Genomic DNA, 13,832 nt, shown 5'->3' on the forward strand with positions numbered 1-13,832 from the left:
GAAAAGCACAGGTGTAAATAATAAAATTAATGATGACTGAATTCCATTTTGCAGCTTCTGTTTCAAGGTTCTGATATTATACACTTTGGCTCACTATCATACTGTCATGGCTCACTGGGATAATTGAATAGAACAGAGCCACCGTTAATGTTATTAGTAACACCTGTGCTTTTCCTATTATGACGAGTCAAAATGTCTGCTGTGAAAAGGGCCTGTAGCAAAAAAGCAAAAATGCCTAATTGCTTTAATATTAACCATAAACAGACAAAACAGATACAGGTATGGAGCAGTGCTTTTAAGTGGTGTGTAAAACACTGTTAGTGAGCAGTGATATTTGCTATGTCTTTTCTATTGCATTGCACTTCTTGTATAAAAGGGTCCGGTAATATTCTGTGGGATAATAAATAATTGGGTTGATGAAAATATCTTTAACTCATAGTTGTGTGGTCTGCTGGCCAGTTGCAGCCCTCAGCAGCATGTTCTACATGATGCATTAGGTTTCACCCAGGGTGCATTGCAACACTTTCACTTTCAATAGCTTACATTTACATTTAATACACTGCTTGACTATTACGTCACACTTCACCTCACCAATAAGTCTATCATGTTAAGATGACAACTTATAGAAAGCTACTTAAATGGCAGCCAGTAGCACCTCACGAGTGTTGCAGGAATTGTGCTCTGTCGTGCTATTAGCTAAATATGATGGACAACATGGAGAAGCCACAGTGAAAAGAGTGCTGTATGGTAGAGGAGAAAAGGAGGTGTCAGGAAAAATAAAACAACTCTTACTTCATTTGCCCTTGAGTGGCAGTTATAGTAATCTTCCCTAACTGTAAATGGGTGAATTTTGGTGCTCAAAGACTTTAATGTTACACACCATTATGAGATGAATCACAAATTATATGACACGTTTATGGGCAAAGACAGGAAAGGTAAGGTTGAGAAGTCTTATCTACTAAACTGTCAATCTTAACAAATCTTGGAAAAAGTAGAGAAGTTGTTACAGGAAAGCTCACAAACTTGCTAAGCAAAGTAAGCTGTTCTGCTGTTTGATTGTTCATATATTCTGAACCTGTGCTGTCCTCACTGCTATTGTGGCTCCTAAATTGGCACTCAGTCATCAAAACTTTGAGCACTTCTGTTTAAACTTAAACTAAGAATGTGTGAAATAATAAAACATTGGCTCTGCAAAAAGTATGAAAACTAGATGACTATGATACACCAACCAGGTGTTTACACTTAATTTGGCTGATTAGCTGCTGGGCAGAGACACAGCTCAACTTGAGCTGGGCCAAAATTGAAAACACCTGTGTGTGTGTGTGTGTGTGTGTGTGTGTGTGTGTGTGTGTGTGTGTGTGTGTGTGTGTGTGTGTGTGTGTGTCCGTGTCCACAGGCCTGTTAAACACACTCATCTTCAGTATTAAAATTCTGTATTGTTACAAATTACAATATAGCTGTCTATAGTCCTACTGAAGTTACAGTTAGAGCAATTTGAACTACAGAAGTTACAAAATATATTTTATTAACAGGACATTTACAATTAAAATGAAATCCAAGCAGGATATTTTTTTATGTAAAAATACAGAAAGAGACAGAAATGAGACAGGCAATACGGTGGAGGAGATTTTAAGAACTTCTAAGGAGAAATAAAGTGCAGTGCTTGAGGCTCTCTTCAATCTTAGTATCATCACCCCAACTGTTTAAGTGGTTAGCAGAGAGTGTGTGTGGGTGTGATGTGATTTCTTCTAGTAGGTATAGAAGAGTATAGTCTACGACAGGATAACAGAGGCCGGGAGAGATCGGATCATCTTATTTACAGACACTCATGCGTAGTCACGCTGTCCCTGAATCTTACCGCCTCTCTTGCTTTCTCACTTATATAGCACACACACGTACACCACCATGCCAAGCCTGTCCTTTCATGATAAACACCTGGAGAGGGGGGTTAGAGGAAATTACATCTGTTTCCTTTGTTCTAACTTCAGCGCTCTGCAAATGATCCCATGCTGCCTCTCACTGGGTAGAAATACATCTTTCCATCTCTTTCTCTGCTTACACTTCACTATTGCTCTCACACTAGTTCTTGCTCTCTCTTTCCACTTTCATCTTTCTCCATTACTCCCTTCTCTACTCCATGTTTATTTCTTTTTCTCCCCTCTTCCTTATATCACTTTATTTTCTTTATCCCTCTTTCTCTCTCACCCCGCCCCTCTCATCATCTTCTTCTGTCACGTTTATGGTGCAAACAGTGGTGGTAGGTGACAGTTTTCCAATTGTTTTATGAGATATTGCAGATCTAGGTGTGCTGCTCAGAAAAAGGTTGGGGGCTCAGCTGAGCGGCTGGTGTCAGGAGGGAGACTTTGTGGAGAATGGAGGGCTTGTCCACCTCCTGCAGACGACAGTGAGATGCAGAGAATGAGAGAGAAAGAGGGGAAGAGGTTGACCCACTGCGATGCAGAGTAACAAGGGACAACTACTTGGTCTTGAGCCAGGACAGCTGTGGCGGCCTGCACACAAAATGGCCAGAGTTTTTCAGACCCTGACCCAGGAGACCAGGCCATTCTGGACCCTGACCCAGATGATGGTTTTCCACCACAGATGTGAAGCAACAGACGATGTTCGAGATTGTGGTTCAATATAGACAGCTGCATGTTAAAGCCAATTTTATCTTCAAATAAATGATACTGGCAGTTAAAATTTATTAGGCTCTGAAAATTAGAAGTTGAATCAGTACATTGCTGTCATTTTAGTGACTGTGTGTGCTACAAAAAAAATGATTTATGGCTGTTGAAGGTATGCCAAAAAAACCTGTTTAATAACCCATTTTTGATTGTTTTTAAACGAAGTGTTCACTGGGCTTGCTTCAGAACAAATGTGAAGATATTTTCAAAATCAGCCTAACCATTTGGTTGGGTCATGGGGAGCTGGAGCCGATCCCAGCTGACTTCGAGTGAGAGGCAGGGTACACCCTGGACAGGCTGCCAGGCTGTCACAGGGCAGACGCACAGAAACAGACCGCCATTCACACTCTCATTCACACCTACGGACAATTTAGAGTCACCAATTACACCTAAGCTGCATGTGTTTGGACTGTGGGAGGAAGCAGGAAGACCTGCAGAGAAACCACACTGACACGGGGGAAAATTATATTTCTGGGAAAAAAAGTAGTCTCTTGTGCCCAAAGATTACATTTAGTAAGAAGAAAATGGCTGTGTCTCAGAAACTGAAAGGAACACAACCAAAGCCATCCGACCTCTGCAACTCATCCAGAATGCAGCTGCTCGATTGGTCTCCAATCTTCCCAAATTTTCACACACAACACCTCTCCTCTGCTCCCTTCACTGGCTACCGGTGGCTGCGCAGATACGCTTCAAGACTCTAGCTCTGGCGTACTCCGCTGCTAATGGTTCAGGTCCTACTTACATCCAGGACCTTGTCAAACCCTACACCCCTGCGCCTCCTCTCCACTCTGCATCAGCCAAACAGCTGGCGACTCCCACCCTGCGTGGGTCAACTCGCCTCAAAACCACTTCCAGACTTTTCTCTGTCTTGGCACCCAAATGGTGGAACGAGCTCCCTACCGACATCAGGACCTCAGACAGCCTGTACATCTTCTGCCCCAGGCTGAAGACCTATCTCTTCCAACAATACCTCGGTTAAGTCATGGTCACCTATATATATATATATATATATATATATATATATATATATATAAATATAAATAAATATATATATATATATATATATTTGGTCTATAGGAATTCATAACAAGTTGAATATCAAAGATATGCATTCATATCAAGTGCAGAAAAAAAACTAATATGAAAAACATTCAATAAAAACAATGGTGTTTCCCCCCTCTAATTCTTCAAAAATCCTGATTTTGACTGTCAAATGTCAAACTTCTACTGTTAGATACTTGCACAAAGTATGCCTGTATCAATTTTCAATACTTGATACCAATCAGAACAATGTTGTGGTGTTGGGATTGTACCACAGGTGAATCTTGGGTTCATTTGTGGACTTTACAGTTTTTTTCAGTCGCTAAGAAGCGCTTACCCATACTTCAGATACTTTTTCTAAACTCTTCACACAATTAGCACAGCATGGTATTTTGTAGCCATACCATTCACACATTTCATGTCGTTTCCACACAATATGCAGTCAAACACATTTCCTTAACAGACAAGCTATACCTCGCAACAAAATTATGGATTGTTTTTGTATCATTTAAGAATGTTAACACACAACATCCCACAATAGCAAAAACAATATTCCAAACCTTAGATACAGTATAAAAACCTCTGCTTCTGCAATGATATCAGTTAAAAAACAATATCAGGTGCGATGTTGATGAAAACATGTGGCCTAACCCTGAAGATCACAGAGATTAGATACAGTAATTTTGTGCTTTTTTTTTTAGTTCCCCCCCCTTTTTATCTGGGCTTTTTGCTGTTGTTTTTTTGTTCAGAATGCTCATGTGTGTTTCATGGATATTTTGTTCACTGTAAGCAATACTGTAAAACTTTTTCTGTTCTATCATATTGTAAACAGTATTTCTAATGTACCTCGTGTAATACAGTTTTTCTCAATTCCTAAAACACATTTTTCGAATCCTCCTGTCCTTTTCTCAGAATTCTTATTGCAGGAGAATTTTGTTTAGAGTTTTGCAAAAGGAATGACTGTGATCTGCAAATAGTGTTTTACTAGATGATGGTAGTTTATGGTTTTGTCAAAAGGATGTTTGATTCGGGGAGTGAGTGACACAACAGGACTTATTGTTTTAGCAATTGAGAAAAACTGTAAACAGTAAAGGAAAAAACAAACTGATTTGCTTTCTACTGGAATGCTTTTGAATGTGAACATTACATGTGGATATACAGTTCCCAACCAAGAAGTTTAGTGTAAAAACAGTGGATTGCATGTTTTGCATGCAAATACCTGTAAAACTGAAACATAAAAGTCTATGCACTTTTTGTAATGTCAACAACAGCCAGTATTTTGAAACCTGGTGTACTTTGATTGACTGCATGTACCTTGTGAAGTGAAAACAAGTGTTATTCTTTGACAGAATAATTTCATTTTGAGTCAGATTTCCAGTGTTTTGGTAAAGTTAGTGCGTGCAGAGAAAGATGTGTTCTATTTTGAAATGAAGAGTTAGTATATATTTAACAAAATGTGTTTTTGAGAAGAAAATTATCCATTTGGTCAATTGTGTTATGTAGGTGTGAGTCTGTGTTAAGAGTTTAGAAAAAGTATCTGAAGTATGGATAAGCGCTTGTTAGTGATTGAAAAAAACTGTAACATTTGTGGACTAAATTAAACATTTTTCTGAGTCAACTCACAAAATGGCAGATCACCGCCATTTTGTGTCCTCTCAAGAACTTCTGTCCCAGAATGCTCGGCATTTACGACACCTTCCAGGTCACCTCATTGGTCAAACCACCTTGGCACTGCAGGTGGTCCACTGGTCTGCTATAAGGGAGCCAGTCCTCCCTCCCTTCTCTCTCTTTTCTCCACCGGTCCCCAGAGAAGCAACACCTCCTGTCAGGAGGTGTCCCAGAGGCCTGGATCCACCAGCCCCCCCTCCTCCTTCTTCCTCCTGAGGCCTCCTTTCCACAAGGAATCCCAGACAACTGCAACTCTGACCTTCTCTGCGCACCATAGTTGCATTAATGAACACAAAGTTCATTGCAACTGCCAGAGAAAGCTCCACCTCAACAACAAGAACAATCAGTAACTTCATTTGCAAGACGACAAATTATTAAACTCAACTTCATTCTTTCCAGGCCCGCCACTGAAAAAGGATTTCCCCCCTTTTCAACTGGATTTGTGAGTAATGTAACTGGGCTTAGATAAGCAATCAGCAAGGACTTTAGCAGAAATGAGTTGACCTGTAATTAATGATTTGGTTGATATGTGTGTTTTAAGTATATTATGTGATATTCGTGTTACAATCAAAGTTGTATGTTAATCTTGCTTTATACAGACAGTCAGTCTTATACGCAACTAACTATACTAACCTTTGACCTGCTCACACACTGATTTTCACATAATATATTTTAAATGAACTGTAACAAGATACAGTTTGTAACAGCTTACACTGCCACTCGGCAAGGCCTAGTCACCTGGCTTCACAGCTGGAATTTTCTTTTGTGTGAGGACCTTCAGCCCCCCCTCACACACACACACACACACACATGATTCCCTCTCTTTGTAATGTAGTTCTCTATACTTTATAGATGTGCTTTACTTGTTTTAGAATAAATACCTTTTGATTACAAATGCTGTCTATTTAAAATTAATTTATATTATGAACGATATGCTGGTCTCTGCTGTGACAAGAATTCATGATTTCTTCAACCATTACTAAATATTAATAAGGTAATTTGATTATAATTATATTCATAATCAATAATCAGTGTTCCAAATTGATAGTTTAGTAACTTTATGAGACTGATTTAGGTGAATTGGCTATATTTTTCTGTTCTTACAGATGGTGCCCCCAATGAGCTATGACTTAGAGCAAATCAAGTCATATAATTTCTTATAATTAATAATTATTTATGATAATTATTAATAATTCTTGTAGCCATCTAACCACACTTTTGAACCGTGAGATCCACACAAGTGTTGCTCAGGTTCATCCCTACATATTAGGTATCCTTATGGGAGGGATAGCATTTATGATAAGGCCCTTTAATTAATATATTTGACACCCTGTGCAAGGTCATCATTGATTCATAAAAGAGCCATTCTTAATTCCCAACATATTTGATGCCCCATTGCGTAGGCCCAACAGTGGCATTTCCCTTTGTCATACTAACTATAATCTTCACGCACAAATTATAAGTTATGTGAGGTATTACACTTGAAATCTTTGAAATAACAATAAGGATTACACTGTGTATTCATAATCATTCTCCATTTCAAAAGACAAAACATCAAGTGTCGTAGTTGTTCTACATGTTTACTAAACAAGCCTGATTGTTATCCAAATCAACATATGCCACGTGCCACGTGTATCATGTCAGGGCAAACTGAAGGTGAATATACTGTAACTGGCCTGACGTTTTTAGAATGTTGAACTGTATCCATGGCAACTTGTGTCATTATGCAATTAGATGGCTGTGAGGAGAGAAGGAGGTCACTGACAGTACGACCTAGCTTTATTCATACTAAAGGATTCGGATGCTTTTTCATTTAATTGGTAGATTTTGGGACAGAAAATAATTAGATATTTCTTCATGCTTTGGTAAAAGAATCTTACAATGCATTTGACATTCAAAAGCATAGATTTATCCATAATAACTTGGTCTCAGCCCAGTTCTGAAATAGTGCTTGTCCCCCTTTTCCACGTACATGTTGAAAAAAAAAAGCTAAAACCTGAAGGCTACACTGATGTTTATTTAGCTGTTTATGTTTGGACTCAATCCAGCTCCAGAAATAAACAACAAACAATAAACAAATCTACATAAGTCCATATCTTAGACTCGCCAGACAATGTTGGTGATACATCATCCTGACAACAGATTTAAGTATTGTTGGCATAAATGGGCCACAGGTTGAAGTCACATATGATAAGCGTGCCTTCATTTGAAAATCTACTCGCATGAGAGCGATTGGTTTGTATAGAAAATTAAATTTGTACTCTGTTTCTGTTGACTTCCCTTTCTCTCACATACTAGCTCTACTATTTCCTGACTCATCTATGAAATAATTGATTTTCTGTTGATCCTATGTTAATCAAAATGGAAATGAGCATGTAAATTCCAAAGCATGGTGGCTCACGACTCCTTTATAGCCTCTAGCTCTGGCACAGACGCATACACACGCAGCTTTTCATTGCACAGCCCTAGATGAGTCATAATATGGTATTGCATTTAATTATCATACATTTCCAAAACCCAGAATTATCATCTACAACCAACATATTTGGTGATTATGCTGGGAACATAACATCTATATTTATCTGCCTCCTTCTCCTCCTACTAATTCTCCTTTGTGCTTTCTTTCATGCTCTTTTCTTTGTCGTCGCCCAACACTGTACTTCTTCTCTCTTTTATCTTTGGATTGGGAAGCAGGAAAACATTTAGGAGAAGTTGATTCTAAGAGAAGCTGAGAGTTGAGGACTGAAGGGTGGATAGATGAACAGACAAATGTACAAGTTCTCATTTTCTGACTGAATGCTGGAGAAAGGAGTAGTGACAGCATAATCAGGAGAAAGCACTGTGGGCTTCAAAACACAGCTGACAGTCAACTCTGAAAGATGACGCGCACAACCAGGGGGAGTGTGTGTGCGTGTGTGTGTGTGTGTGTCTCTGGGTTACAGTGATATCAGAGTTGAAAGCATTTGTTCACCTGATTGTGTGTGTTCTTTGTATTTATTACCCGTTTCATCTTCCAGCATTTGGTGGACAACATTGTGCCAGAAACACAGAATCTTTCTCTGCTTATTTGGCCAAAGAACAGATATGCTCTTTCAATAGTATTGTTGTTTACCTCAAAAACTGTCTGCCAAGTGCTGTTTGTCCATCTGTCTGTTTCCTAATAGGACACCAGGGTCATAAATGTATTTAAATAAAATCGTATTATTTTAATCTAAGAAGGGAAAACTAGCGAGAGCACACATGATCTTTTTCATCATGATTTATTTCACACAGCTGAAACCAATTTACATCTGGGAGTTACCATAATCACAGTATTCTCCTACAGACCCACGAGCAGCTCCGCTGGAGCAGATGCTGGCTAAGGTCACGTCAGCAGTAGCTGTTGTTGAGGCAGGAAAAAGTGAAACTCATTATCTTTTCATGCCCAGATTCTGCTAAACCTCCGTCTAATTTGACTGTTGTGTATGTAAGAGGATTGTGGAGTGCATATTTTATGTATCTGTTATTATGTGGTATATGGCTGGCTGAAGGGGGATTAATGTATTCGGCAAACACATGGGCCTCTGAAAATCAAGTTTTGACCTTGTTGTGTTCTTTGACAGCAGGTACAATATCATTTAAAGCGATAAAACTTGCATTGCATCATGAATGCTTGGGCAGCAAAGGGAACAGGGATCTAAAGAGACAACACTTTATATACACAAACCTCCTATACATTCAGGTGACAATTACAGCCAGTAGATATTTCAGAAACCTTTGTAAAACCACAGTAATATTTGACACAATGTTTGAAAACCACTGATATGTTGGTGGAGAAGCTGCAAAATAAATCAATAAAAACAAATCTACAACAGATCAAGTGTTTACTCAGTCTAAGTACGTACTTTTACATTTAGCAAGCTAGTGATAAACAGACTGACGATCAATCTCAAAGTTTACTCACTTTTCAAGTCAGATGTTAACCATTTCTGAAAATACAACTAAATAAACAGTATAGACTGTTTCTGATATGTTCCTCAGAGCTGCCAACATTTTGTTTACGTCTCACAAACCCACTGGTGCTTGACATCCAGCTTCACTGTTGTGTAGGTTATTGATTGTTTTTTCATTTCTTTCTCTATAGGGGAGAAATATATCTCATCGTGTCTTACTTGAATATCATGTTTTATACAATATTTGGAAAAGTACATAATGCTCATAAATGACAAAATTATGTGAGTAGGCCCTGTCCTGATGCTACCTGCCTTAGTGTTTATGTATCGGTCTCATGTTTATCTTTTTATACTGGTGTTTTTTTTGGAAATCTGTTAAAAATATTATTCCTCTAGCTTATTTATATTCACGGAAAAGCTAAGCATAATAGCATCTCCATGGTGAACCTGAAAAACACGATAGAGTTAATGTGGCTTAAAATAAAATGTGCCTTTAAGAAAATGTGACATTAAGGCAGACGTTCCCAATTCAAATTGAGCATTCTTTTTTTTCATACTCCAAATTAAGATCAATAAGACCAACACTGTTAAGAGAATATAAGGGTTGAAGCTATTTTGGTTATAAACAGCAACAGCAACAAGTTGACTTTATCTAAGCACAAAAGCAGTCACATGTATTAGAAGTGAATTATTTCCCTGTCAAAGTTGTTTGTGAGTGCAGGAGTGTTTTTGTTGGAGGGGACAGGTGATGGATATAAACTTAGAGCGGGGTGGATTTCTGTGTTTTATTGCTCTGTGCATATGCGTGTGCATCTCTCTGTGTGTGTACCACATCTTGTCATCCTTATCATTACTGACTTGCTTTTCTTTTAACATGGGAAGGAAATGAAACAAGGGAAATATAATCAAAGGGTTGAGGACTGACTGGAATGTGATACATGCCCTTGTCTTCACACACACACACACACACACACACACACACACACACACACACACAGTGTAATCGCATCTCTGGAATGAAAGATGTACGTGTGTCACTTATAACAGTAATTTATGCAGAGCCTTAATTGAAAATTGTTATCAAAATCAATTTGGCAGCCTTTAATAGGATGAGAGCAAAGAGGCTGCTAGAGAGTCAGTTCCCTGGATGATACATTTGTTAGAAAGCGAGAGAGAGTGTGTAAGAGTGTGTGCATCTGTATGTGTCTTTCAGTCTGGAGCTGTGCTCTGCATATTTCTGCACATGAAGGTTTTTGTGTGTGTGTGTCCAGGCTTTTCACACTGGGTTTGTGTTTGATTCCTAAACAGAATTAACTCCTAATGAACGAAAATCCATTGTGACATGATTGGATCTGACAAACCATCATTAGGCTCTCCCCATGGATCCATAATTCTCAAAGTTAATAATACTATACTAAAATGATCACGCACAAATACTTACTTGAGCCTCTGAGAGAATATATTTAGTGACTAGTTGGACGTGTTTGTGTTTGTCTCGACTCACAGTAGGAGCAGCCGTAGACTTCTATGCGCAGACCGATCCGTCCCTCCTCGCTCCAGTCTAGGGGGACGAGCCGCAGGAAGCGTGCCACGATTCCCTGCTGCAGCTCATGGCGAACTGAGCTCTCCGAGTTGGAGTTCCCAGAGAAGGCCTGTGAATGCAAATACACACAGACACGCATACAATGAAATTAAATACATCAAAGCCACAAGCCTGCAGTCAAACAAGCAGCTCCGGGACTCGGAGCAGGAGTATTTGTTCCACTCACCACATCCTGCCCTAAAGGTGCACCCTCACAAAACATACAAAATAATTATGAGTCTACATATCTAATATGCCCGCCATAAGACAATCTAACTACAGGGGATTTGAAGAGGAAATTGCATATTGTATTCAACTCAAAGTGGATGTGAGAAACCCCCTTTCACATTTTCTCATATTTAGGCGGATTTCTGTGTCCCAAAAGATTCACGGGTTTGTGACTTATGAGGTTTACAGTTCTTTGTCAGACTGGCAGTTATTTCTAAACATTCAGTTAGTGCAGTATCTGAAATCGCAGCCTCTGAAAAACACCATACCGTATTGTCTACTAATAAAATTGATTTATTCACTTAACTACAGTATGTATATACTATAAAGTTTATAAGACAGAAGAGACTCAGGAACATTTATTTTTTGTGCAAAAAAACCCCCATCAAAACATTTGCACATTCCTTACATGCATCTTTAAAAACAAAGTTAACTTTAATAGCACATGTCCACCAGGGCCGAGAGGACGGTTGTGCTTGTTGGACGATGCCCGATTCTCTGCTTGCCGTCTCAAACAGGAAACAACATGGTGGCCTGCTCAAAAACTTTCTGTTACTCCATCTAAACAATCCACCAAAACGTTGTACTTATAATGTTTGAGGTGAAGGGTAGGCAATGCCTCTGCTGGATCTTGTTTCAGACCACATCACCTAGTGTGACAGCTTGGTCCAAGCTTCATAAAGTAGAGGTCTTGTCTATTTAATGCAAATACTGAACAGTCTCTCCTACCTACTCAACTCTCCTACCATGCATTGCAAAACTCCTTCTCTGATTAGAAAGCATTGAGACTCCCTCTATCACCAGACCAGGTAGAAATGAACAGAAAGAGTTTTTGCTGTGATTGGAGCAACAGCATGGCAGCCATTCACCAATGACCCAAAGAGAGCTCATAGTCACCAAACAACAACAAAAAATAGTATGGATTTGAGGGCATCAGGCTATATCTGGCAATTTTCAGTTATTTAGAAATGTAATAGCAGTGGTTAACTAAAATAAGTAACTGTGGCTATTGTAAAAGCCTTCAGCAAAGATAAGGCCTAATTGTACGGGATACATTTTTGTTGTGATTCCATCATGACTTTGTCTTAATTTCTGTGATAAATTTGACACTGACCTATTCAGTATAGCAATGACACAGTTAAATATTGTTACAGAGGGTAGCTGACTGAAGAAAATGTATGTATGTATTTTAAATCACACAGCAGAAAAGAGAAAAAAGAAAGATCTGATTTACAGCACAACAGGAAGCCAAAAAGTCACCAGAAAATGCACTGTTTAACACAATCCCTTCTTTTAACTGCTGTCTTCTTGTTGTCTTCCATCTTTCCTCCTCTCTCCTTACTCAGTGTCTCTTCCTTCACTTGACCTAGCACATGAGGAACCTCTAACCACCCACTAATCCACCTCACCCCAGTCCCTGAACTATCTTCACTTCAGTGCTTTCTTGTCCTCTCTGAAACAAACACACACACCACCACCCTTTTCCCTATGCGTTTCTTCTACACACATATACGCACAGAACAGTTGGTGCGGACCATTTGGGGGACGATTCATTAAAAGCCTAGCAGGTAACTAGACGAGAGCAAGACACTAGACAGCCATGTGTTATTCTAGATAAGACTTAAAGTGGGCAAGTCAGTGGATGAGTGTGTGGGGAAGCTCTGCTTAGACCGTCTGCTTTGAGCTGGCTCCTCAGTGACCCCAGTATATACCCCTGAAGATATGCTATCTGCAAAGGAGGAGATGGTCAAGAGTTCACATTAAGCTCAGAGCCACTGAACTTCCACTGTGGAGGGGGAGGGGACACAAGGTGAACACTCCTTCTATTTGCTCTGTGCCTTTCCCTCACTTTCATTTTTAATCTTTATTTATCCAGGAAAGGTTAACTGAGCGCACAAACACGCACACTTTTTTAAAAATTATTTTAAATTCACACAGCCCCACATGACTCATCGGGGAGCCCTTCAGTATACTTTAACTGCAGTTTCTAGTCTCTGCAGGTGCGCAGGTCCTGGTGGTCTGGGTTAAGCGACTTGCTCAAGGGCTGCTGTGCTGCTCACTCACACACTCACAGTACTGTATGCACAGTATGTCACCAGCCTTAAAAATATTTGGAGTTGATCTAGGGCACATTCAGTGAAAGGGAACAATTTGTTTTTACGTCGCTAATTTTCAAAGTGTTTCCAAATTATTTTAATCATCACATTCCTGCTCATGAGCATATGGGATAGTTTGGTTTTGAGGGGATTTTGACTATTTCCTGCATACCTAAAGTCAAATAAACTAATAAAAGTTTTTTTGTACATCTATATTTTCAATGGGGAAGCTCTGTGAGAGAATCTCTTCTCTGGTGCAGGAAAATGCATTGTAAAAACATACCATTGACTGACAACTGGTGTAAGTCAACTTTTGAAAATATTAACCCGAAACTTAAGAAAAGGTATTGGTCCTTTGCTGGCCAAAATCACTGGATCACATACCAGGAGAAAAAATAATAATCCAATACGATCCATTAGCCTCAACTATCACTAAAGATTCTTAACTAAACCTTGAGCAATATGCTGTAAAGAGAGATGTGTCACACGTAATTCAGATAAGCAAGTGTATGAAAAAGTTTAAATAAAAAGATGCAGCAGTATTGCATCACTGAGTCATGCTGTGGGCTATCTATTTCTTCCTTCAGCAGACTACAATATT

The 13,832-nt window shown here is 39.1% G+C and overlaps 1 protein-coding gene across 2 annotated transcripts in view; it reads right to left on the reverse strand.

Moving 5' to 3' along the window:
• The window catches only part of cntnap2a (contactin associated protein 2a), a 350,626-nt gene that overhangs the window by 162,197 nt on the left and 174,597 nt on the right, over positions 1 to 13,832 (reverse strand). For both annotated transcript variants that reach the window (XM_059327332.1, XM_059327333.1), the window contains one exon: positions 10,830 to 10,977. In XM_059327332.1, coding sequence (XP_059183315.1) covers positions 10,830 to 10,977 — 148 coding nt within the window. The remainder of the gene's footprint in view (positions 1 to 10,829; positions 10,978 to 13,832) is intronic.

Source organism: Centropristis striata, chromosome 23, assembly GCF_030273125.1.
Source record: "Centropristis striata isolate RG_2023a ecotype Rhode Island chromosome 23, C.striata_1.0, whole genome shotgun sequence".
In the NCBI taxonomy this organism is placed as follows: Eukaryota; Metazoa; Chordata; class Actinopteri; order Perciformes; family Serranidae; genus Centropristis; species Centropristis striata.